Source organism: Oncorhynchus tshawytscha, linkage group LG18 (assembly GCF_018296145.1).
Source record: "Oncorhynchus tshawytscha isolate Ot180627B linkage group LG18, Otsh_v2.0, whole genome shotgun sequence".
NCBI lineage: Eukaryota > Metazoa > Chordata > Actinopteri > Salmoniformes > Salmonidae > Oncorhynchus > Oncorhynchus tshawytscha.
In genome coordinates, this window is record NC_056446.1 from 2240033 (window position 1) to 2267491 (window position 27459).

The 27459-nt window shown below is 40.9% G+C and overlaps 1 protein-coding gene across 1 annotated transcript in view; it reads left to right on the forward strand.

Annotated features, from left to right (window-relative positions):
• Positions 1–23729, forward strand: part of LOC112217306 (protein lin-28 homolog B-like) — a 35908-nt gene extending 12179 nt beyond the window's left edge. The window contains exons 3-4 of the mRNA XM_042300584.1: positions 5887–6077; positions 21208–23729. Coding sequence (XP_042156518.1) covers positions 5887–6077; positions 21208–21499 — 483 coding nt within the window. The 3' untranslated portion in view covers positions 21500–23729. The remainder of the gene's footprint in view (positions 1–5886; positions 6078–21207) is intronic.
• Positions 23730–27459: the final 3730 nt, after the last annotated feature.

Sequence of the window (27459 nt, forward strand, 5' to 3'; positions counted from 1 at the left end):
ACAATTCCAGTGGGTCAGAAGTTTACATACACTAAGTTGACTGTGCCTTTCAACAGCTTGGAAAATTCCATAACATTATGTCATGGCTTTAGAAGCTTCTGATAGGCTAATTGACATCATTTGAGTCAATTGGAGGTGTACCTGTGGATGTATTGCAAGGCCTACCTTCAAACTCTGTGCCTCTTTGCTTGACAACATGGGAAAATCTAAAGAAATCAGCCAAGACCTCAGAAAAAAATTGTAGACCTCCACAAGTCTGGTTCATCCTTGGGAGCAATTTCCAAATGCCTGAAGGTACCACGTTCATCTGTACAAACAATTGTACGCAAGTATAAACACCATGGGACCACACAGCAGTCATACCACTCAGGAAGGAGATGCGTTCTGTCTCCTAGAGATGAATGTACTTTGGTGTGAAAAGTGCAAATCAATCCCAGAACAACAGCAAAGGACCTTGTGAAGATGCTGGAGGAAACAGGTACGAAAGTATCAATATCCACAGTAAAACGAGTCCTATATCGACATAACCTGAAAGGCCGCTCAGCAAGGAAGAAGCCACTGCTCCAAAACCACCCTAAAAAAGCAAGACTACGGTTTGCAACTGCAGATGGGGACAAAGATTGTACTTTTTGGAGAAATGTCCTCTGGTCTGATGAAACAAAATAGAACTGTTTGGCCATAATGACCATCATTATGTTAGGAGGAAAAAGGGGGAGGCTTGCAAGCCAAAGAACACCATCCCAACCATGAAGCACCGGGGTGGCAGCATCATGTTGTGGGGTGCTTTTCTGCAGGAGGGACTGGTGCACTTCACAAAATAGATGGCTCATGAGGAAGGAGAATTATGTGGATATATTGAAGCAACATCTCAAGGCATCAGTCAGGAAGAAGTTAAAGCTTGGTCGCAAATGGGTCTTCTAAATGGACAATGACCCCAAGCATACTTCCAAAGTTGTGGCAAATGGCTTAAGGACAACAAAATCAAGGTATTGGAGTGGCCATCACAAAGGCCTGACCTCAATCCTATAGGAAATATGTGGGCAGAACTGAAAAAGCTTGTGAGAGCAAGGAGGCCTACAAACCTAACTCAGTTACACCAGCTCTGTCAGGAGGAATGGGCCGAAATTCACTCAACTAATTGGAGGAAGCTTGTGGAAGGCTACCCAAAACATTTGACCCAAGTTAAACAGTTTAAAGACAATGCTACCAAATACTAATTGAGTGTATGTAAACTTCTGACCCACTGGGAATGTGATGAAAGAAATAAAAGCTGAAATAAATCGTTCTCTCTCTTATTCAAACATTTCACAGTCTTAAAATAAAGTGGTGATCCTAACTGACCTAAGACAGGGAATTTTTTACTAGGATTAAATATCTGGAATTGTGGAAAACTGAGTTTAAATGTAGTTGGCTAAGGTGAGGGTAAACTTCCGACTTCAACTGTAGGTTGTTATGATGTGTGGTCTGTCCGGTATTTTATTTTTTAACCCAGCCCATGTCCCCGCAGGAGGCCTTTTGCCTTTTGGTAGACCGTCATTGTAAATAAGAATTTGTGCTTAACTGACTTGCCTAGTTAAATAAAGGTAATAAAAAATTGTTGGGAAAGAGCTTGCAAGAAAGGCATTTATTTCCCTGTACATGACAATAAATGTTTAAACTCTCTGTTCTGTCCTCTCTCTCCCTCTCTCTCTCTCACCAACAGACAGACAGACTGTCTCTGTTCACTCCCCCCTCTCTTGCTCTCTCTATACACTCCTCTCTCGCTCTCTCGCTCGCTCTCTCTCTCTTGCTCTCTCTCTCTCTCTCATTCAATTCAAAGGGCTTTATTGGCATGGGAAAGCCCTTTTGAATTGAATTTACAAAGCTGTTTGTGCTTCACTGGTTGCTCTTTTCTTGTGGCGACTGGTCACAAATCTTTCTGCTGTGATGGCTCACTGGTGTTTCACCTAATAGATACAGGAGTTTATCAAAATTGGATTTGTCTTCAAGTTCTTTGTGGGTCTGGGTGATATGAGGGAAATATCTGTCTCTGATTGAACATGCCCCGATCCACATCAACTGCAGTAGAGGGAGTCCCATGTTTGAAGTTCCTAGGCATCCACATCACTGAGGACTTGTCATAGAGCAACAGCGTCACCTCTCTTGTCAAGAGGGCGCAACAGCGTCTCTAATTCCTAAGGCGGCTGAAGAAATTCGTCATGCCACCCTGGGTCCCCTCCAAATACTACCTCTACATCGAGATCATCCTGACTGGTTTCATCACGGCCAGGTACGGGAATCGCTCCGTCTACAACCGCAAGGCCCTCCCGCAGGTGGTGAAGACGGCTCCCACCCATCCAGGTGATCTACTCGAAGCGGTGCCTGAGGAAGGCCACAGCATCATCAAGGACCCCACACACCCCAGCCACAAGCTGTCCACTCCCTTACTGTTGGGCAGGCATTATCAGAGCATGAGATCTTTTTTTCTTTATATATATAATATATATATATATATATATTTATTTATTTATTTAGTTATTTAACTAGGTAGGTCAGTTAAGAACAAATTCTTATATTCAATGACGGCCTACACCGGCCTAACCGGGACGACGCTGGGCCAATTGTGCACCTCCCTATGGGACTTCCAATCCTGGCCAGTTGTGATACAGCCTGGATTCGAACCGGAGTGTCTGTAGTGACGCCTCTAGCACTGAGATGCAGTGCCTTAGACCACTGCGCTTGAACTGGACTGACCACCTGCTCTGATTCTCCGCACCTTAGCATACATGCACTCACACACACATTCTCTGGTCTGATGAAACCAAGATTGAACTCTTTGGCCTGAATGCCAAGCGTCACATCTGGAGGAAACCTGGCATCATCCCTACGGTGAAGCATGGTGGTGGCAGGATCATGCTGTGGGGATGTTTTTCAGAGGCGGTTACTGGGAGACTAGTCAGGGTTGAGGGAAAGATGAACAGACCAAAGTACAGAGAGATCCTTGATGAAAACCTGCTCCAGAGTGCTCAGGACCTCAGACTGGGGCGAAGTTTTACCATCTCTGGAGAGACCTGAAAATAGCTGTACAGGAACGCTCCCCATCCAACCAGACAGAGCTTGAGAGGATCTGCAGAGAAGAATGGGAGAAACTCCCCAAATACAGGTGTGCTAAGCTTATAGCATCATAACCAAGAACACTCGATGCTGTAATCGCTGCCAAAGGTGCTTCAACACAGTACTGAGTAAAGGGTCTGACTAATTAAGTCAATGTGATATTTCATTTTTTATTTATTTATACATTTGCAAAAAAAACTAAGTATATTTTTTCTTTGTCATTATGGGGTATTGTGTGTAGATTGATGAGGGAAAAATATATTGAATCCATTTTAGAATAACATAACAAAATGTGGAAAAAGTCAAGGGGTCTGAATACTTCTCTGAATGAACTGCTTCACACATCACAACTGCTGCTACTAGACTCTTATTATACTACTCAATTTATACACTTGCGGTGGCCTCTCTCAGTAGGAAGGCTATGCTCACTGAGTCTGTACATAGTCAAACCTTTCCTTAATCTTGGGTCAGTCACAGTGGTCAGGTATTCTCTGTTTAGGGCCAAATAACATTCCAGTTTGTTCAGTTTTTTTGGTTAATTCTTTCCAATGTGTCAAGGAATTATCTTTTCGTTTTCTCATGATTTGGTTGGGTATAATTGTGTTCCTGTCCTGGGGCTCTGTTCACAAACAGAAACAGACCCCACAGAGCCCCAGGACAGGAACACAATTAGACCCAACCAAATCACAAGAAAACAAAAAGATAAGGACCAGCTTGCTTAGGGGACTCTTCTCCAGGTTCATCTCTATGTAGGTGATGGCTTTGTTATGGAAGGTTTGGGAATTGCTTCCTTTTAGGTGGTTGTAGAATTTAACGTCTATTTTCTGAATTTTGATAATTAGCGGGTATCGTGCTAATTCTGCACTGCATGCATTATTTGGTGTTTTACGTTTTCTCCCTCCCCCTCATGCTTTCTCATTCTCTTTCTGACCGTGCCCTCCTGACCTCTGTGTGTAAACTGAAACCAGGCAATATACCCTACAGGACACTTGAGAGGAGGGTATTTTACACACACACACCACACCGCTCGCGTCGGTCAGCATGTGAGTGTGTGTCAATTTAACAAGGCACAGCTGTTAATTGAAATGCATTCCAGGTGACTACCTCATGAAGCTGGTTGAGAGAATGCCAAGAGTGTGCAAAGCTGTCATCAAGGCAAAGGGTGGCTACTTTGAAGAATCACAAATATAAAATATACACTACCGGTCAAAAGTTTTAGAACACCTACTCATTCAAGGGGTTTTCTTTATTTTATACTATTTTCTACATTGTAGAATATGCCAAGAGTGTGCAAAGCTGTCATCAAGGCAAAGGGTGGCTATTTGAAGAATACTCACTTTTTGGTTACTACATGATTCCGTATGTATTATTTTATAGTTGTGATGTCTTCACTAATATTGTACAATGTAGAAAATATAAAAAAATAAGGAAAAACTATGGAATGAGTAGGCGTGTCTGTCTGTATGTAGTGAATGCATTGATGTTGATTCTTCTATAGATACCACACTTCATATTTAGAAAGATTCAGCGTATGCAAGATTTAATTCATGAATATATTGAAGCATCTTTAATAGTCAAAACAAAGCTAACAGGAAAAGTTGATTATATAGTAATAAAATAGCATTATATGAGCACAAAACAATGTTTTGTGTGTATAATTTTTTTTTTTATAGCAAATATATACCTTTAAATCCGTATATAAAAAATGTATGTTTTCCAAAAAAAATTTGGTACTGACTACAATGCATCTTTCATTTCCCTCGTTCTTTTCTATTTGTTTCCAAAGGCAATGTTTAATTAATAACATTGGTATGAAAGGTTGATTAAAAAAAAGACTATACATTGGGCCAGATTTACGAAGCGATTGCATTCTACCTATTATATTTTTGAGAAACACAGAATTAGTTTTTCATGAATTAACCCTCATGGTTTAACTCTTATCTTACTCAGACCCTTACATTTATTCTTACTGTTATTATACTCTTGTTTTGCCTTAGTCTTACACATCTGTATGTTGTTCACCATAGAGAAACAAATGCAACATTTGCACTGTTATAAAATGACTTAGTTAATCTAACCTAAACAGTATCCTTTCTACCTGACTGTATTTTGGGTAATAATAAATAAACAATAATTAACCCTTCTTTCTTCCTTCTGTCACTCAATGTCCACATTTCTCTCACGTTTTCACTTTTCTCTTTGTACTGTTCTCTTTCTTTCTTTCCTTCCTCCATTTTCATATTCTCTCTATTGTTTGACTCTCTCCATTCTTATTCTTCCCTTGTGTCTTCTGTTCTCTCTCTCTCTCTCACTCTCTCCATTCCCTCCATCTATGTTTGGCAACAAGCTTGTTTGAGTAGCTCTTTATAGGCTCGCATACTGTTGGCTTACTCTCCCACTTTCAACTGTATTAAAGCATGTCATGCTGTGTGGGTGTGTTTGTTTCCCTCTTAAGTTTGGTTACGATTTGTCTAATCGTAAAAAATAAAAGCTACCGATTTTCCGATTTGAATAACATTTTTCGTAAGACATTTAACGGACCTTGACTATGACAGGAATGAAATACTCAATTGACATTCTAAAGGTTTTCTCTGAATAAAGCATATCTTTATGCCAGTCCAAAAATCATTCATTGTAACAGTGCAGAGTTTTTTTAAAGGGGTTGTCTGGGTTTAATTGTAATTACATGGTTATAGTTCAGTATCTTTTAAAAGGCGATTTTCTGTAATTCAAATTCTATGGTTAAATGGCAGCATTTTTAAAGGCGTGGTCTGTTTATTTTTTCCTCCACAGAGTAAGCTGGTGATGGATGGCTTCCGCAGCCTGAAAGAGGGCGAGCAGGTGGAGTTCACCTTTAAGAAGTCCTCCAAGGGCCTGGAGTCCCTGCGGGTGACGGGGCCAGGCGGGGGGCCATGCGCGGGCAGCGAGAGGAGACCCAAAGGGAAGGCCATGCTCCAGAAGAACCGCAAACAAAAGGGTGACCGGTGAGTACAAGAGCAAAGCATGCTGGGAAGGCTCTGATTAACAGGAAGTCAAATGTGGATGGAGCTTTGCTGTAGTAGGCACAGGTGTTTAAAATGGACAAAATGGTTGTTACTGGATACTAAAGTTAGTGACATTGGACAACATAAATAATTGAAAAGGCTAAGATGATTCTAAATATGCTTATGATCAATTTTATACTTAAATTTTACTAACGACAACACAACCCAAATTAATGTGAGGGTTTAGAGTGTCTTTTCAAAATCCTCTTTACAAAACCTACAAAACCAAACATTTTCTAGTGGTATTCATATGGTGGTGATTTTTGTATTAGCCTTAATTGGACAAGTTCAGAAGGTATCTTACTGTTCCCAGCTCATAACACACATTTTTACTTTATAAACAAAAAATATCAAATAAAAAAAATCTTCCTATAAGGATAGTTGGATGAAAGTTACAGCTTTGTAACTACAGAGCCTTCAGAAAGTATTCACACTCCTTGACTTTTTCCACATTTTGTTTTGTTACAGACCGAATTTAACATTGATTACATTTATATATTTTTGGTCACTGGCCTACGCACAGTACCCCATAATGTCAAGGTGGAATTATGTTTTTAAAAATGTTTACAAATGATTTAAAAATGAAAAGCTGAAATGTCTTGAGTCAATAAGTATTCAACCCCTTGGTTATGGCAAGCCTAAATAAGTTCAGGAGTAAAAATGTGCTTAAAAAGTCACATAATAAGTTGCATGGACTCACTCTGTGTGCAATAATAGTGTTTAACCCACTAGAGTCGATTGACGCAATTTAAGCTAGAGATACGGTTTGTCTTTTTGCATTGTATGCGTCTCAATCCACCGCATCCAACGATGTCGCACTTCTGCATCTGCGGTGAAAGGTGGCAAAGCTAAAGCGGTGTTTGGTCCTCGCACAAAAACCTCTGTAATGTCCAAACTCTTGGGAGAGATGAGACTCTCACAAACATGATGGTGGTCTCCTCTATGACCCCCACAAGTGTCAGGAGACTCGTCTGAAGTTTGTACCGTTGATGTACTTCTGTTTGTCCAAACTGTTTAGGCTACAAACTAATGTGACCCCACGGTGGAAAGGGGAGATTCTCACGAACAAGAAGGTGTTCTTCGTTTCTCTCTATGACCCCATAAATGTCACAGGAATCGTCTGAGGGTAATCAGTACCGTTTTTTTTTAAAACTATGGGAGTAGGAAGGCAGTTTTGCGCTAAATATGTGTAAAAACAAAATAATATATATATATATATATATATATATATATATATATATATATATATATATATATATTTATTTATTTATTAATTAGGGGTCGACCGATTACATTTCTCATATATACAGTGGGGCAAAAAGTATTTAGTCAGCCACCAATTGTGCAAGTTCTCCCACTTAAAAAGATGAGAGGCCTGTTTCATCATAGGTACACTTCAACTATGACAGACAAAATGAGAAAAAAAATCCAGAAAATCACATTGTAGGGTTTTTAATGAATTTATTTGCAAATTATGGTGGAAAATAAGTATTGCTTGCAACAAGGCACTAAAGTAAAACTGACCAAAAATTGGCAAAGAAATCAACTTCATGCCATGAGTACAAAGTGTTATATTTGTGGCAAATCCAAAACAACACATCACTGAGTACCACTCTTCACATGTTCAAGCATAGTGGTGTCTGCATCATGTTATGGGTATTCTTGCCATCGGCAAGGACCAGGGAGTTTTTTATAATAAAAAACAACGGAATGGAGCTAAGCACAGGCAAAATCCTAGAGGAGAACCTGGTTCAGTCTGCTTTTTACCAGACACTGGGAGACAAATTCACCTTTCAGCAGGACAATAACCTAAAACACAAGGTGAAATGTGTACAAAACATTAAGAACCCTTCCCAATATTGAGTGTCAGAGCTTTCCCCTGGAAAAGAGCAGGTGTTCTTAGTGTTTGTGCACTGTGTACACTGGAGTTGCTTACCAATATGACATTGAATGTTCCCGAGTGGCCTATTTAGAGTTTTTACTTCAATCGGCTTGAAAATGGCTGTCTAGCAATGATCAACTATCAATTTATCAGAGCTTGAACCATTTTTTAAAAGAACAATATGCAAATATTGTGCAATCCATGTGTGCAAAACACTTAGAGACTTACCCAGAAAGACTCACTGCTGTAGTCGCTGCCAAAGCTGATTCTAAGATGTATTGACTCAGGGGTGTGAATACTTATTTAAATGACATATTTTTGTATTTCATTTTCAATCAATTAACAAACATTTCCAAAAACAGGTTTTCACTTTGTCATTGTGGGTTCTTGTGTGTAGATGGGTGAGATTTGTATATATTGAATCCATGTTGAATTCAGGCTGTAACACAACAACCTGTGGAATAAGTCTCGGGGTATGACTACTTTCTGAAGGCACTGTATATGTTTCTGTCCTCAGCATCAGTTAAATCTTTCTCAGGGGGCCTATATTGTGGATTCAAACCTAGATCTAAGTACACTATGGTTGCTATGGTTATTCCGCTCGATGATCATGCATTGAATAGGGCACTTTGCCCGCTATTTCACAGCTATTTAAAGTCACTTTGTCAGCTTCCACATTGTAGACCATCTTAAATGTGTGCCTGGGTAAGTTTGTGTGAATCTTAATGCATTTTACTGCAGCCATTTTGACAGGGGGTGTTTTGTCAGAGGAAGCTCCATAAAATTGTCAGACTCCAGCCACCCATACACTATTCTCTCTGCTACCTCATGGCAAGCGGTACCAGTGCACCAAGTCTGGGGCAAACAGGATCCAGGACAGTTTCTACCCCCAAGCCACAAGACGGATAAATAAGACTGATAAATAGCTAATCAAATGGCTAGCTGGACCACCTGCAATGACCCTTTTGTCTTGAACCTAACTGTCTTGCACTGACTATACACACACACTCACACATACTTACACACACACACATACACGCCCACACATACATAATGTGCACACACATGCATACTGACACCACACACACACACACACACACACACACACACACACACACACACACACACACACACACACACACACACACACACACACACACACACACACACATTCACATTCATACTCACCACATACTGCTGCTGTCTTATCTATCCTTGTCACTTTACCCCTACCTCTATGTACATAGCTACCTGAATTACTTGGTACCTCTGCATATACCAGTCTGTACTCCCTCTATCAGTGGTGTAGTGGATATCTATGTACATAGCTACCTGAATTACTTGGTACCTCTGCATATCGACTCAGTACTGGTACTCCCTCTATCAGTGGTGTAGTGGAGTTCTGTGGGGCCCTGTCCAAAGGTCCAAGCAAAGGCCCCTCCCGAACCCCATTGGGGCAGAGAGAATGTGCAGTTTTATAGCTAATGTCATGCTAATTTGCACGTTTTGCGATGAGGCTTACAGAACATGTTGCTGTTTTAGTGCTCAGGGATTCTTGGAAGACAGGACAATCAACTTTTCTCCCCAAAAATATTTGTCTTAATATTAACAACATTTTAAATATATATTTTGATAGACCAATCAGCTATCACACCATGTAAAAGAACAACCTCCTATTTGTATTTATGTGTCATAAAATGCAACAAACTGCATTTTTTTCAACTCCTCCAGGCATTTCCTTTGTTACAATTATTGTCCAAAAACTGTTTAAAGGCCTTGATTGTTTAATTCTAACATTAGATCATTCAAATCTCCAATGTTCTTTTTGTTTTATTTATTAGCACTCTTAAAAGCTCCAGGGATAATGTCTTCAGCATTTTGGCATGTTTGTCTAGTCATAAAACAACATTAATAATGTAAATATTTTCCCTTTGGTCTAGCACGGTTATTGCTTTAATTGTTTAAGAATCTGTTGCAGAACAGTGATTAAGGGGTTAACCATCAGTGGCTTGTCAACTCCGTCACTCATGGCTAACCCCCTTAATCACTGTTCTGAAACAAATGCTTAACCAATTGAAGTACTTGCTGTTGACAATAGATATTCAAAACTGACATATTTTTGTCTTAAAAAGTAAGTTCATATGGAAAATATGGAAAATGATTCATTTGAAAATCTCCAAATAAAACAGAACCATTCTATCAAATCTTTCAGCACTCTGGCAGAGTTAACTTTAGACAACAATGATAAACACAGTAGAAATTGAGTTTTTCCTGACTCTAAAACCTTATTAAATGTAACATATTTGAACCAAAATTCATATTCTATTCGAATCTGTCAGGCAGATGGAGTTGACATGTTATTGCTGTGAACATGTTGATTGCAATATTGTTTGTTTAAATCTATCAAAAGTAGAGAACTTTCCAGATCATAACGTGTGTCAGGTCCTTATGGTATGGCTGACCCTGCTCATTCCTGATTCCTTTAGGATTTTACCAAATCTCCAGACACATCTTTTAGGAATCAAAGTTTTGAGATAAATATTATTTAAAGTCACAGAGGGCTATTGCAAGAAACTACATACGATACACTTTTTAGTTGATATCCATTAGCTGACATGGAAATAGCTGACATAGTTGACATGGAAATAACATTTAGAAAATGCCCCTAAATGTTACTTTTAAGCTCAAATAATGCAACAATAAGTTTCCCTGCCCGACAAGGTTTTTCACAACTTTCAAGAATCCCAGAGCTAATTTCCTGCTATTCTACACATTTTGTCATGAGGCTGGGAGAAAATTGTGTAGTTAAAGCTATTTTTTTTATATACATTTTTTTCATGGCTTATGACGTCTTCATACGCAATCTGGAGGGCCCGCCTTCGTGTCACTTTCTATTATTATTTAAATGTTATATCTTTAACTCTGCACTGTTGGAAAGGGACCCGTAAGTAAGCATTTTCACTGTTAGTCTACACCTGTTGTTTACAAAGCATGTGACAAATAAAATTGGATTTGATGTCTGAAGACTGAATACAGTGTGTGGTGTTGTGTTGCCCTATTACAGGCGCAAGACTTAAGATTTTCAGTAGAAGTGATCGTTAAATGTGAGCTCTTTCCCGTCATTAGCATTTTTTCAAATGTCTTGTATAGTCCCCCAAGGCTTATATGAAACACCCTGAAATAGCTTGTTGATTGCTGTATCTGTGCCCTCCCTCCCTCCCTCCCTCCCTCCCTCCCTCCCTCCCTCCCTCCCTCCCTCCCTCCCTCCCTCCCTCCCTCCCTCCCTCCCTCCCTCCCTCCCTCCCTCCCTCCCTCCCTCCCTCCCTCCCTCCCTCCCGTCTCCTTTTCTACTGAGAGAACATGCAGTTCCTACTCTCCATGTGTCTGTGCACCTGGTGCTGCGGTGAACACAGAGAGCCAGTTAACATAGCCAGATAGAGCTATATCTGGCTCCTTCGTAGGAGGCTACTGCACATAGCTACACTGTACAGTGTACATTAAAGCCACAATCTGGGGTTTGTGTATTCAGACCCAACGGCAGCCCCTCCGCCACTTGCAGTGCTAGAGAAATGGAACTACTGTCAAATTCATACACACAGCTCGTAAGCCATTTCTAAGTTATTCTTCAACAATCAATGGGTATAGGGCGGGCTAACCCTCAAACAGCAGGAAATCTGCCTGATTATGCCTTTAAAAATAACACCTTTTCCATCTCATAACCAATAGAACACCTCAAATAACAAATAGAACATCTTCTAGTCTAGATTCAATTTCTCACAAAAATAAAACACCATATTAAATAACAGAAGACTATCTAAAATGTTCCTTATGCAAAACCATATCTGAGACTCAGAGCATACAAAATAATGTTACAATTACAGCTAAACTTTTTTTTAAAAATTGTAATTCGATACATATCGGGCTTAATTTGCTCATCTATGGCCATAATATTGGGCCAAATGTGCATTTATTAAACCTAGGATTCATGATTCATTACAGCTACATCATTTAATGTATTAAATTCATAGTTTAGTTCCAAAACTACATGAAAAACACTTTAAAGCTCATTTCTGAAGCTTCTATATTCTATTATAAACTGGGTGGTTTGGACCCTGATTGCTGATTGGCTGACAGCTGTGGTATTTCAGACCGTATATCACAAAGTATGACAAAAAAATAAAGGTTAACTGCTCTAATTAGGTTGGTAACCAGTTTATAATAGCTATAAGGCACCTTTGGGGTTTGTGGTATATGGCCAATTTACCACGGCTAAGGGCTGTATCCACTCCCTCTGCGTTGAGTTGTGACTAAGAACAGCCTTTAGCCGTGGTAAATTGACCTTATACCACACCCCCTCATGCCTTATTGCTTAAATATAAAAACACTTTCCTAATATTGAGTTGCCCCTCCGTTTTGCCCTCAGAACAGTCTCAATTCGTAGGGGCACACAAGGTGTCGAAGTGTTCCACAGGGATGCTGGCCCATGTTGACTCCAGTGCTTCCCACAGTTGTGTCAAGTTGGCTGGATGTCCTTTGGGAGGTGGACCATTCTTGATACACACAGGAAACTGTTGAGCGTGAAAAACCCAGCTGTATTGCAGTTTTTGACACAAACTGATGCGCCTGGCACCTACTACCATACCCCGTTCAAAGGTACATAAATATTTTGTCTTACCCATTCACTCTCTGAATGGCACACATAGACATTCCATGACACATTCCATGACTCAATTGTCTCATGGCTTAAAAATCCTTCTTTAACCTGTCTCCTCCCGTTCATCTACACTGATTTGAAGTGGATTTAACAGATGACATTAATAAGGGATCATAGCTTTCACCATACCAGTCTATGTCATGGAGAGAGCAGGTGTTCCTAATGTTTTGTCCACTCAGTGTAGTCTACACACCATAGAAATACAATGGATTTTACCTAGCATACTACGACTCCCAGGGTGCAATGCTTCACCCAGCTGTTGCTAGTTATCATATTATAGTGCTGAAAAGAATATATGTCATTGTCAGTCCAAAATAATTTGAATTTAGTTGCTGGTAGAATAACGTTACAAAGCAAATGTAATGTGTAAAATAGTTTTTAATGTATTTTTGGAAGTAAACCTCCCTCACTGCACTGCTTTGTAACACCTTTTGCATAGGTGTTTTTGGTAGGCTGGTTTTCATCTGCTCTGTAAGCAAAGTATTCCCATATTTTGCTTCTGGAGCCAGATTTGTAAACAACCTGCTGGAGTGGAGGTATGATGTTTTCGTTAGAAGAGGCCATGTTGACGGCATTTTCTCTCTCTCTTGCTTCTCACACGGTGTCAGCAGCATGCGCAAGCGCAAGGAGCCTGGCTAGCTTACTACTGCCACCTTGAGAAGATTCAGACCAATTACTAGACTCGCTCACCTCAGACCGTATATGACGCGAGACGCATTTGACAGAATTACCGAAAGTAACAAATTCTAGTACCAAACCGTTTTTCATGTTCTAGTATTGAAAAAGTACAGATGTTTTGGTATACCATGCAACACTACAGTAGATGTGAGTGCAATATCTGCATAGACCAAATCACTGTGCCATTGCTATACTATTCTGGCTATCCAATCCCACTCTTACTCCCCCTTATCTGCCGAAAGGGTTCCCTGGTTATTTCCGTGTAGTTGGGATAATTGGAGTACTTTGTGGTTTATCTTAATGGTGTTCTGATTGTGCTTCGGATAGGGAGCTGTGCTTCGGATAGGGAGCTGTGCTTCGGATAGGGAGCTGTGCTTCGGATAGGGAGCTGTGCTTCGGGTAGGGAGCTGTGCTTCGGATAGGGAGCTGTGCTTCGGGTAGGGAGCTGTGCTTCGGGTAGGGAGCTGTGTAGGGAGCTGTGCTTCGGATAGGGAGCTGTGCTTTGGATAGGGAGCTGTGCTTCGGATAGGGAGCTGTGCTTCGGATAGGGAGCTGTGCTTCGGATAGGGAGCTGTGCTTCGGATAGGGAGCTGTGCTTCGGATAGGGAGCTGTGCTTCGGATAGGGAGCTGTGCTTCGGATAGGGAGCTGTGCTTCGGATAGGGAGCTGTGCTTCGGATAGGGAGCTGTGCTTCGGATAGGGAGCTGTGTTGGTAGGTAGGCGGCAGGTACTTGAGCCTGATTAAACCTCTTGGTTCTGTGTAAGGGGCCACAGGGCTGCGCTACCGAAGCCGCCAAGACGTCCACATACACATGTTGGGTTTGCTCCTAGCAGAACCCGGCTCGGCGACGCAAACGTCTGTGCTTGCATACTCCCTAAAGCAGGGGGGGTTCTACTTTGGTAGAGGTACTGCAGGGGGTCCGCAGCCAGATAGAGAAATACAAAATCAAATCATCTGCCCAAGGGATCTGGGAAATAAGTTTAGATGGTGTAATACAAAACAATGTAATATTATTCATTTACAATGTATGTTCCTAACCATGGGCAACATAGGCCTGGAAGGCTCACAGGGATATTGGTATCCACAGTACTCCACCAATTATACATTTACAAATGTTTGTGTTCCCCAAAAATGCACTTAATTCACAGTAACTGTCCACTACAAATCTCACATTTTAAATGTTTACATTCTGTTAGCTCATACCCAAATAATGTTGTTGACTCGTCATATACTTGTATTTGTGGTCATGCCTTTTTCAGAAATGCTTGCTATTTCCTCATTGGCCGATCAGCGGTCAACTTGCGTTAATAATTTGAATGACCGTTATTTGCCCACGTCATTCTGTTGTTGTGGTACGCCCACACCATTCCAACACAGAAAAGCTGGTTTGTAACATGCTTAATATAAATCAAATCAAATTTGTATTTGTCACATGCGCTGAATACAACGGGTGTAGACTTTACAGTGAAATGCTTACTTATCAATTAAATATTAAGTAAAAATAGACAAGTAAAAATAACAAATAATTAAAGAGCAGCAGTAAAATAACAGTAGCGAGGCTATATACAGGGGGTAGCGGTACAGAGTCAATGTGCGGGGGTACAGGTTAATCGAGGTAATTGAGGTAATATGTACATGTAGGAAGCGTTAAAGTGACTATGCATAGATAATAAACAGAGTAGCTCCAGTGCCGCTTGCCGTGCGGTAGCAGAGAGAACAGTCTATGACTAGGGTGGCTGGAGTCTTTGACCATTTTTAGGGCCTTCCTCTGACACTGCCTGGTATAGAGGTCCTGGATGGCAGGAAGCTTGGCCCCAGTGATGTACTTGGCCGTTACCATTACCCTCTGTAGTACCTTGTGGTTGGAGCCCGAGCAGTTGTCATACCAGGCAGTGACACAACCAGTCAAGATGCTCTCGATGGTGCAGCTGTATAACTTTTTGAGGATCTGAGGACCTATGCCAAATCTTTTCACTCTCCTCTTCACGACTGTCTTGGTGTGTTTGGACCATAATAGTTTGTTGGTGATGTGGACGCCAAGGAACTTGAAGCTCTCAACCTGCTCCACTACAGTCCTGTCGCTGAGAATGGGGGCGTGCTCGGTCCTCCTTTTCCTGTAGTCTCCTTTGTCTTGATCACATTGAGGGAGAGGTTGTTGTCCTGGCACCACACGGCCAGGTCTCTGACCTCCTCCCTATAGGCTGTCTCATCGTTGTCAGTGATCAGGCCTACCTACCACTGTTGTGTCATTGGCAAACTTAATGATGGTGTTGGAGTCGTGCTATGAACGGAAGGAAAACTTTTGAACTCATATTGTAATTAATTGTTGGTCATATTTCATAGAAATCTGGAAACACTGGACAGTTACTTTAAGCTTTAAAACTGCAAGGTTTTCTCTGCCTCATGGAAATATGTGTAGAATTGCAGAAAATTAGCTTGAAAACTGAAAACTTCTCTCCAGTGTCAAGAGACGGGCCTTTAAATTGTTCCTTCCCAATACCCAAAGTCATGGTAAAAACTCCTTGAATGTTATTTTTCTTTTATCTCAAGTTGTGTTTATGAGGGGGTCCCTGATAAATTTGCAGTCACAAAAGGGGTCCCCAGCCCCAAAGACCTTGCTTGAAAAACAAATAAAGCTGCAATAATACTATTGTTTGTCCCTCTTGAGCCACCGTAGCAACAACATAGCCAGAAACACTTCCTCAAAATAGTCAAAGATAAGATAAATCAAGAAATCTCTATTAAATGTTTACGTGTTTGCTTTAGAGGTCTTCGTCGTGCAATTTTACAACTAACTAAGATGTTTGGTGCAGTATTTCTCAAGTGAAATAAATTGCATGAAAATTAGTCGTCTGTCAATGAATGACAAAGAACACTTCATTGAAGAATGCCGTCCATAGTTCCCACTTACACAAGGAGTAGTACTGTTGACCAATCACCGACGAAGGGGCGGAGACTTCAGCTACAAAACTTCGACTTGCCTCTATATTTTTGTGTGTGTACGCGAACAGCTGGGAAAAAAACCTGGAAAACACCAAAACAAGCAAAAACGTAACAAAATGTTTTCATAATATGTGCGCAAAGTGTTTTCCGACTGTGAAGCATGCGACAGGCTTTACGCTACTCTTCTCCCTGCTGTCCAGAGCTATAACTACAACTATACTTGAACACAGTGTAGAAGTACTGCATTCCAATATTCTATATATTATATACACTACATGTTCGTCGAACATCTCATTCCAAAATCATAGGCATTATAATGGAGTTGCCCCCCCCACCTTTGCTGTTATAACAGCCTCCACTCTGGGAAGGCTTTCCACTAGATGTTGGAACATTGCTGCGGGACTTGCTTCCATTTAGCCACGAGAATTAGTGATGTCAGACAGATGTTGGGCGATTCGGCATGGCATTCCAATTCATCCCAAAGGTGTTCCATAGGGTTGAGGTCAGGGCTCTGTGCAGACCAGTCAATTTCTTCCAAACCGATCTCGACAAACCATTTCTGTATGGACCTCGCTTTGTGAACGGGGGCAGTGTCATGCTGAAACAGGAAAGAGCCTTCCCCAAACTGTTGCACAAAGCTGGAAGCACAGAATTTTCTCGAATGTCATTGTATTCTGTAGATTTCCCTTTACTGGAACTAAGGGGCCCGAACCATGAAAAACAGCCCCAGACCATTTTTCCTCCACCACCAAACTTTACAGTTGGCACAATGCATTGGTGCAGGTAGCGTTCTCCTGGCATCTGCCAAACCCAGATTTGTACGTTGGACTGCCATATGGTGAAGCGTGATTCATCACTCCAGAGAACGCGTTTCCACTGCTCCAGAGTCCAGTGGAGGCAAGCGTTACACCACCACGCGTGGGATTGCGCATCTTAGGCTTGGTGCGGCTGCTAGGCAATGGAAATCCATTTTTCGAAGCTCTCGACAAACAGTTATTGTGCTGACGTTCCTTACAAAGGCAGTTTGGAACTTGGTAGGGAGTGTAGCAACAGAGGACAGATGATTTTTACATACTAGACGCTTCAGCACTCAGTGGTCCCGTTCTTTGGGCTTGGATGGTCCACCACTTCGCTGCTGAGCCGTTGTTGCTCCTTTTTCCTTAACTGAATGAATGTTCACTGAAACAAAGGAACATTTTACCCCTCAATCCATCTTAATCAAGACCGTAAACCAGAGTTAAGAATAGGTCTAAATGACCTCTTAGCAATAGAGTTCGTCACATTGGATTTAATGGTCCTGTTTCAGCCAATGATGTATAGTATATAAACACTAGATTGTTGATGCTATTGTCATGAACCGGCTCAAAGTCCATTACAAAAAGGGAGACAACGTGGAGATTAGGAATAACAAAAATATATGAAATGAAGTAACATAAATACAATTAACAATGGTGTGTGTAGTCAGTAATCAGTAGTGTAAGTGAGTGGTTGCGTGCATAGATGTGATAATGAGGGGTGTTGAAAGGTGCAAAAGCAAACAAACAAAACAGCCACAAATGCCACAACCAAAATCTAACGGTGTCTGCATGAAGAGAGTCTCAATGAATGGGGAAGAGGTTTATTTATCCCTGGACACACTTGGGTCCAGGTGTGTCGCATGTCGCTGACAACACTCCCGGCTCCGCCCACCGACATCCTATTAAGGAAAACAAGAGCAAAGAGAAAGAATTCGGCAGACAGAGTGGGAGGGTCGTCACACTATGTATTAGCCAATGAGAGACTAAGTCTCCGCAGAAAGAGCAGCCACCCATAGAAATGAATGGAATCCTACAGTTTCATGGACCAAATTTCATGTAATTAATGATATTATTTTTTGTAGTGGGGACAGCAAAAAAAGCAACTGTTTTTCTATATAGTTTTATTACTGTCCGCCCCAAGACCATGGTGAAACCAAAACAATAACTACGTTGCTGGGGCGGTCAGTAATACTAATGACCGAGCATATACACAAGCAGTGGGGCGACAGGGGGTAGCAGATTCCTGCTTTTAAGGTGACTGTAAAAGAAGAAATGTGGCAAACAATTATGGAGACGTTAATAAATGCATTTCTGTTGCTTCTAAAATCTTTCAATGATTCATTGTAAAATAACCATTTTTCCTTGTAAATTTCAAGAAAATGTTGAATGGACTATGACATAAAGCATATCAGTGAGTTGATTCACAAGTCCCTTGTTAGTGCTAAAAACCTGCCATCCAACAATTAAAAAAAAATCTCAATTCTGTTATTCTGTTGCACATTGTATGTTAAATTATGCAACAAAGAGAGATTTTTGGACAATAAAGTCACTACCGGTTGAGTCCAAGTCCGCACTGGTCGAAGTTGATTCACGAGTCATTCAAACCTTTGACTCGAGTCCAAGTCAAGTCCCAGTCCTGGACTCGAGTACTACAACACTGAAGCATATTCATTGAAATATAAACCAAGTCTATTCTCAACACTTTTGTAATATATATATGTGTTCATTTAAAGTATTAACTGAAAGTATTTAACTTTCAGAGTTAAATTAAACATTTGCTTTGTAACCCGGAATTTGGAACAGAATAAAAAGTGCATACGCCATATGACACCCAACAAATGCTTTATTGTAGCAGCAATCCCCGGGAGGAATATTAAAATATTGCGGATGATGTGTCTACGCTATTCTGAGGAGGCAAGAACAAATGAGGCAGTCTAGGCTATGTTGGGGAGCATCCCAAATGGTTTCCTATTTCCTATGGTTTCCTATTCCCTAGCCCACTACTTTTTACCTATGGGCTCTGGTCAAAAGTAGTGCACTGAATAGGGAATAGGGAGCCATTTGGTGGAATGCAGTCATGATGCTAACAGCATTCTACAACCAGCCTCCAAGTATTACCGTGGTAACCACCACAGGCTCCTTAGTAACCCACAAGGTCCCAGTGAAATGTGTTTGCACCATTTCTTAGCTCGGTAAGAGCACATGAAGCTCATCGAAATATTGAGGGTACGAAATCTTCTGAACTGAGGTCAACTCCTGTTCAAGCCTGTTTGGTAATTGAATTGGATGTTGCGTTTGAGATATGCAGCAGGTAGCCTCGTGGTTAGAGCGTTGGGCCAGTAACTGAAAGGTTGCTGGATTGAATCCCTGAGCTGATGAGGTAAAAATCAGTTATTCTTCCCCTGAACAAGGCAGTTAACCCACTGTTCCCCGGTAGGCAGTCATTGTAAATAAGAATTTGTTCTTAACTAATATATGCAATGGTGTTTTCAGTTATAGCATTGCCTTTTTCAATTCAGTTTTTCTTCGGCAGCTCAATTGGAATTGAAATGTACTTGACCCTTGATCGGCACAATGTTTTCATTGTGATTCCGTGTCAAGGAGTGTGTGTGTGTGTGTGTGTGTGAGTGATTTTGAGAGAGAGAGATGGAGTGTGTGTGTGTGAGTATGAGAGAGAGAGGGAGATGGAATGTGTTTTCATCGAGGATGAACAATTCATCTCAACATCCTCATTAAGTGCAGTTTTCTTCTACATCTGCTCCTTGATTTGTTATTGAGCGGTCTGTTTGTCTTATAACTGGGGTCTTCGAGATGCACCAAGAGAAATGCAACACGCCTGTCATAGTGCTCACTGTCCATTGTGTCTGTCTGAGAATCAATGCTATAGAGCCATCCAAGCCATCCAAGCCCTTACATTTTTCAATTCAATGCACTGTGTTCCATGCAAAATGGAGAAAACTCCCTATATGAGGAATGTATTGAGGGTGGTGTGTTTTGCTTGTACTTTAAGTGCTATACCACTTTATTTACAAATGATTCTAAACCATCTATGTTGTGCTTATGAAGACTTAATAAAACCTATATTTGTTTGTTGCAAGGAGAACGCTAAAGTGGGACCCCCCCCCGATTGATTTCACCAATGATTTGTGTAAATACTGTATATATGAAACTCTACTGTGATGGAATTGTTTCTCACATTTCAAAAGGATTTATGGCCTTAGACAGTTTACATTAAACCGACTGGTATTACGATTAGTATATGTTATAAGCTTGTATGAGCCTTTATAATGTCTAATTAGGCCTTATATGTCACAGTTTACATTAAACCGACTGGTATTACGATTAGTATATGTTATAAGCTTGTATGAGCCTTTATAATGTCTAATTAGGCCTTATATGTCACAGTTTACATTAAACCGACTGGTATTACGATTAGTATATGTTATAAGCTTGTATGAGCCTTTATAATGTCTAATTAGGCCTTATATGTCACAGTTTACATTAAACCGACTGGTATTACGATTAGTATATGTTATAAGCTTGTATGAGCCTTTATAATGTCTAATTAGGCCTTATATGTCACAGTTTACATTAAACCGACTGGTATTACGATTAGTATATGTTATAAGCTTGTATGAGCCTTTATAATGTCTAATTAGGCCTTATATGTCACAGTTTACATTAAACCGACTGGTATTATGGATTAGTGACTGTTATAAGCTTGTATGAGCCTTTATAATGTCTAATTAGGCTTTATATGTCACCTTTCTATGATACATTTTCAACTGACTCAAAATGGATGATGGTTGGTTGGGATTTCTGGCTTAAGAAGATGCTTAACACAATAATTGCAATGCATTATAACGCCATTATAATGCTTTATACCTGTTTACTTTATGAAAGCATTATCCAATTGTTGATTCATCCTTATTTCAGTTATTGAATATTGTTTCGATATAAGTAGCAAGTTGGTGCCGTTTTCTGTCCTTTACCTGTTTCTTCTTCTCTCCCTCCTCTTCTTTCTCTCCATTCCACTCCCACTGTCCTCTGTCCAGCTGTTATAACTGTGGAGGTCTGGACCACCACGCCAAGGAGTGTGGCCTGCCCCCCCAGCCAAAGAAATGCCACTACTGCCAGAGCATCATGCACATGGTGGCCCAGTGTCCCCACAAGGCGCTGGCGCCCCCCACTGGCTCTCAGGACCCCCTGCACCCCTCTACCTCGACCGACCTGTACCCCCCCGACGAGGAGGAGCGCTCGGGTTCATCCCCCCTCGATGGCCCCTCGTCCTCCACGGAAGCGCCACCCCAGTCACACTGTGGTGGCCCCCAGAGGTGGAGGAAATAGCCGGGGAGAAGGGGAGAGGTGTACCATGACCCTGACTCCCCTAACCTAAGGAACCCCCAAAATCCCATCCCTAATCTACCTCACACTCGTGAAAAAAATGGGAGGTATATTTTTGGGTGGACCAGCAAAGTTATGGAAACGATCACCGGGATACGGATTTGTGTGAATGTGTGTGACTGGCTGACTGGTTGTCATCTGGTTGCAGCTATGGCAACCATCGCTGGGGATACGGACTCATGTGAATGACTGTGTGTGACTTCTCAACCAGTGCAGCTCAAGAGACAAAATGGTCTAAAATAGAAACAAGGGTTAGGGTTAAGTGTTAGGGGTTAGGGTTAGGGTGATTGTAAACCTGAGTTAGATGACTGGTGTCATCCGTAACACGTTGTGTGGTAGTTTCTGAATAGAACTCGGTTTCCTTTTAGATTTTAGTTCACGTGTTTCATATTATATTATTATTCTAAACATCATGATGCCTCTTTTTTAGCAGTAAGACTTTTAAAAAAGGCCTTGATGTAGGCCAATGTTTCCTAATAGAGCATATTTTAGTTTTGCCCCCAAGCCTTTGATTATTTACAATCCTGTGTGTTAGTGATACATCAAAAACTAACATATTTTAGTTTTGCCCTAGCAGTAACACACTTGATTTAACTTATCGCCAAGCCTTTGATTATTTACAATCCGGTGTGTTAGTGATACATCAAAAACTAAAATGTGTACCCCGTTGGCTCCCCGGGGCCAGGATTGCAAAATACTGATTGGTCCTCTATAAAAACAATAGAACCGCAAAAAATCTGAATCCAAATGATGCTTCAGTGTGACCTATTGATCAGTGTTGGCGAGAGCACCATGGATACCAGGGTGAAAGGTTGGAAAGAGGATGGGGGCGTAGGACCCATTCAATAACCCTTGTGGTCATGTGCAACACTCTGCTTTACAGAAACAGAACTGGACCAACTGCCGGGGGGGTTCATAAGAACCAGGAACTGGTTGTTATTATATGGTTGTAATGACGTCATTTCAACCAGCTTTGCCCACTGGGTGATTGTTGTTAAACCTAGTTTGAAGTGTGTGTGTGTGTGTGTGTGTGTGTGTGTGGGCACAAGCGTGTGTGTGTGTGGCATAGCCTGGTGCAGTGAAGTCACCTTTGCGGGTAGATTTTGGCACAAGACATCATAGCAACCAGTATTCTGCTGCGAAAAGAAGCCTAACTGTCACTCCTGAACCACAGAAGATGAGCTTTTCTAGTTCAGTGGTACTAACAATTGACTGCAGAGTGCTAGTGGGGGAATAGTATTGAATCCAGGCATGTGTGCACTTGCTTGTGTGTGAGTGGGGTTGTTAGGAACGTGTGAGAGACGTTGTTCCTTTCCTAAAACATAACAGAGAAGTTTGATCCAGGCTTTGAGATTGGGGCCAACCTCTAGTCGACTTGATATTAATGTTTCATGTAATCCTAGAAAGACATGCCTTTGAAAAAGTGTTATCACTCGAGACCTTGCCTGGCTACCCAGATTCCTTGCTCTTGCCAAACGCTAAGCCACGCTCACAGACGTTAGTTTCTTCTCCGCAGTGAGTCTGGATCTGAGTATCTCCCAGACCCTTCACTGAATGCCAACACATTTGAGGACATCTGATTGGTCCAGGAACCGATGGGTTGGGCCAGAGCTAGAACAAACATGGGTAAAGCGGCGGTTTGAAAATGTGTCATTGGCATTGATACTCTGATTGGTTAGAGACGATCCAATCGATGTTGACTTTGTTTTGTACAAAGCCTCTCGTGTCCCTCGTCACCACAAAATCTTAAATGATGGCAGACCGAGACACTCAAAATGTGATCTGGAGACCGGACTCGAGTAGCCTAACAACTTCTTCTTCTGAAGAATTTAGTGTGAGTTAGGCTACTCGAGTCCGGTACCCAGACCACATATTGAGTGTCTCGGGCTTGTCTCGGATACATTTTTACTCTGTCTTGACTGTTTCGGCTCAGTCTCGGACAATGAGGACTCGTAAACAAAATCTGAATTATCAGCCCCCGTTCAGTCAATGCTTCACCAAATATCCACACTCCTTTTATAACACCTTCCATACTTACTCATAACAATACTGTCCTTTACTACAGTGCATTCTGAAAGTATTCAAACCCCTTGAATTGCTCCTCATTTTGTTACATTACAGCCTTATTCTAAAATGGATTCAATAAATGTTTTTCCTCATCAATCTACACACAATACCCCATAATGACAAAGCGAAAACAGGTTTTTAGAAATGTTTGCTAATATATTACAATTACAGAAATACTGTACATTTTTAGCTCTTTTTTATGGCGGCGATCTGACACAATTTCAATCATGGTCTTGAATTGGACTCGCATTGTTCTAGTCTCGGTCTTGACTCGAACTCGCCCCCCTCCCGGTCTCGGTCTTGACTCAGTCTCACAACACTTCTTAGCTAAGAAACCATTTTATCCACCTCTAGGTTTAAGTTCCAAAACATTGAAAAAATGCCATTATTTAATTGGACTTCTATCTACATTTGGGTTGTTGACTAATTAGTTGGAGATAGTGTCACAGTTTATGAAGTCACAATATAAGTCATTAATATATGTATGAAAGAATAGCATATTCTAAAACAATTATTACATTTAAGTATAGAATAAATTATTTCTGGCATAGTTTAAGAAACTATGTATTGTGCGTAGGATTCTTTATTGTCAAGCACCATCACACCTCTCTCTCCCTTTGACCTGTGTGACATCACTAATTTTACCCGTTCAGTCAATGCCCTCCCCGTTTATTATATGAAGTCATTTTGTACATTTATGTCTCTCTAAATGCCTGACTAAATGCCTTACCCATATAGGAAAAACTCGGACCCCTAGTCCTAGGCCTAGTATTAGTCAAATCACATAGCTTTGACATCAGACAGATGTAGAGGCTTTCTTTCCCTATATACACACCCCTGTCCCTCTCCCATCTATGCCTGTGGTACCACCTGTTTCCCACTCAAAACGGGATCCCTAAACACTGCTGCTCGTTATTCAAATAGTCCAGAGATTCATTAAGAGCTGAAAAAGAGGTAGGGAGAAAAAAAATGTAAGTGCTGCTTTTCGTATGACTTGAATCCTCTGCGAGTTTCTAGTAGCGCTTATACTAATGAAACATGACAACTCTCCTCTGACCATATTGAATGTGAAAAGAACTCTGAAGTGGCTCTCCTCACAAAAGTCAATGAGGGTAACTTTGGAGTCGTATCTTCTTAATGTGCTGACAAATCAAATGTCTTTGTATGACGATATCAAACTAGCTTGTGTTTTCTAAAGCTCTAAAACAAATTACGTAGACAAGCAACAGTTTTTGGTTTCTATGAAAGAGTTTGGCTTTATTTGAAGGCATTGTAAAAGTAGGACTTTGCTGTTCCTGCTCCTTTGGAATTTGAAGGGATTGTTTGTGAAAGTTCAACACTGAGGTTGTTTATGTACAGCTTTTTGAATGTGTGATGTGCATGGAATTGAATCCAATAAGCGGACAACAACAGAGAGGGAAAAAAAGAGAATGACCAAACCACACAATGAGCACAGCCCATTTTTGTACTATGTATATATATTTTTTTTATCCACAATTCCTCTCAGGATGAAAAACTGTTCTCAGGGAATTAACCAAAAAATGTATATTTTATTATTTTGGGAATCATCCACCGACTGCTCGATGAACTCTGAACAGTAAAGTTTAACGGTTCTGTACCTCTTCATGTCCTGATATTAGTAACTAACTACCTCTCGAGTTACACATAGTTGTGCATTTTCTTCTTCTTATGTTTTGTCTTGTCTGATTAACTGTAGGACTTTTTTTGTTTACAGCAAAAGCCTACCTCATTTCCTCAGTTTTTTTCCCTCCCCCCCTGTCCTCTACCACCTCTGTTGTTTGTTACAAGCGTCCGGTGTTGGCACAGTAGTCACAATGCAGTTTCAATCAATCACATGGCTGAAATGGCAGATCAGTTGTGACTCCAACTCCTCTTTTCCAATCAAAGCCTGTTTTTTGTTGTTGTTTTTCTTCAGTTTGGAAATTGTTAATCTCCACATCCAGGGTGAACTTTGTCTGCCAGCTAAGTGTGTGTGTGCGTGTGTGTGTGCGTGTGTGTGTGCGTGCGTGTGCGCTTTTCCAGCATATGTAGGCCTACACACTTGCAGACAACAACCAGTGAGTTTAAGTGTTTGTACATATTTTTTCTCCTAACCTAATTTCTCATTGTAACCACTTGACAGGCATGAGGTGGACACAAATTGGATTGTACTGTAAATGCACAAGAAGATAGTGCCTATCTATGTTTTGTCTGTGTATTCCCATCGTATTCCCAAATAACAATTTTTCTCTCTTTGGCCTACTCAGTAAGTGACCTAAATATCAGCCATTTTGACAACCTCCGAAAATGACAAGTTGTGTTGTCTCGAGACAATTGGTTCTTGTTTTTGTGAACTACAATACGTTTTATGAGTGGCATTAATCATTCTTAAGAAATGGGTAGATTTAAGTACTAATAGTGACCTTGCATATGTTGAGATCCTTAAAAAAAAGGGTTTATGAATACTACTATTTTTTGACTGAAACTCTTGAGGTTAAAAAGACAGGATTTTTTTTTTGGGGGGGGGGATTGGGGCAACTGCAGTATTCCAGTACAAGCTCACCTCATAGTCTTCTTTGCAGTTTGCAGTACATGTGCGACTAGTTTACATCGGCATATGAACAAAAAGTACCACCGTTATGGATGATTTTATTATTATTCATTATTAGCTTTACAGTGGAAGTCGGAAGTTTACATACACCTTTGCCAAATACATTTTATCTCTGTTTTTCACAATTCTTGACATTTAAACCTAGTAACAATTCCCTGTCTTTGGTCAGTTAGGATCACCACTTTATTTTAAGAATCTGAAATGTCAGAATAATAGTAGAGAATGATTTATTTCAGCTTTTATTTCATCACATTCTCAGTGGGTCAGAAGTTTACATACACTCAATTAGCATTTGGTAGCATTGCCTTTTAAATTGTTTAACTTGGGTCAAATGTTTCAGGTAGCCTTCCACAAGCTTCCCACAATAAGTTCAATTAATTTTGGCCCATTCCTCCTGACAGCTGGTGTAACTGAGTCAGGTTTGTAGGCCTCCTTGCTTTTTCAGTTCTGCCCACAAATTTTATAAAGGATTGAGGTCAGGGCTTTGTGATGGCCACTCCAATACCTTGACTTTGTTGTCCTTAAGCCATTTTGCCACAACTTTGGAAGTATGCTTGGGGTCATTGTCCATTTGGAAGACACATTTGCTACCAAGCTTTAACTTCCTGACTGATGTCTTGAGATGTTGCTTCAATATATCCACATAATGTTCCTCTCACATTATGCCATCTATATTGTGAAGTGCACCAGTCCCTCCTCCAGCAAAGCACCCCCACAACATGATGCTGCCACCCCCGTGCTTCACAGTTGGGATGGTGTTCTTCAGCTTGCAAGCCTCCCCCTTTTCCTCCTAACGTAATGATGGTCATTATGGCCAAACAGCTCTATTTTTGTTTCATCAGACCAGAGGACATTTCTCCAAAAAATACGATCTTTGTCCCGATGTGCAGTTGCAAACCGTAGTCTGGCTTTTTTATTATTTATGTTTTGGAGCAGTGGCTTCTTCCTTGCTGAGCGGTCTTTCAGGTTATGTCGATATAGGACTCGTTTTACAGATACTCTTGTACCTGTTTCCTCCAGAATCTTCACAAGGTCCTTTGCTTGTTCTGGGATTACTTTTTGCACCAAAGTACATTCATCTCTAGGAGACAGAACGCGTCTCCTTCCTGAGCGGTATGCCGGCTGTGTGGTCCCGTGGTGTTTACACTTGGGTACTATTGTTTGTACAGATGAACGTGGTACCTTCAGGCATTTGGAAAATGCTCACAAGGATGAACCAGACTTG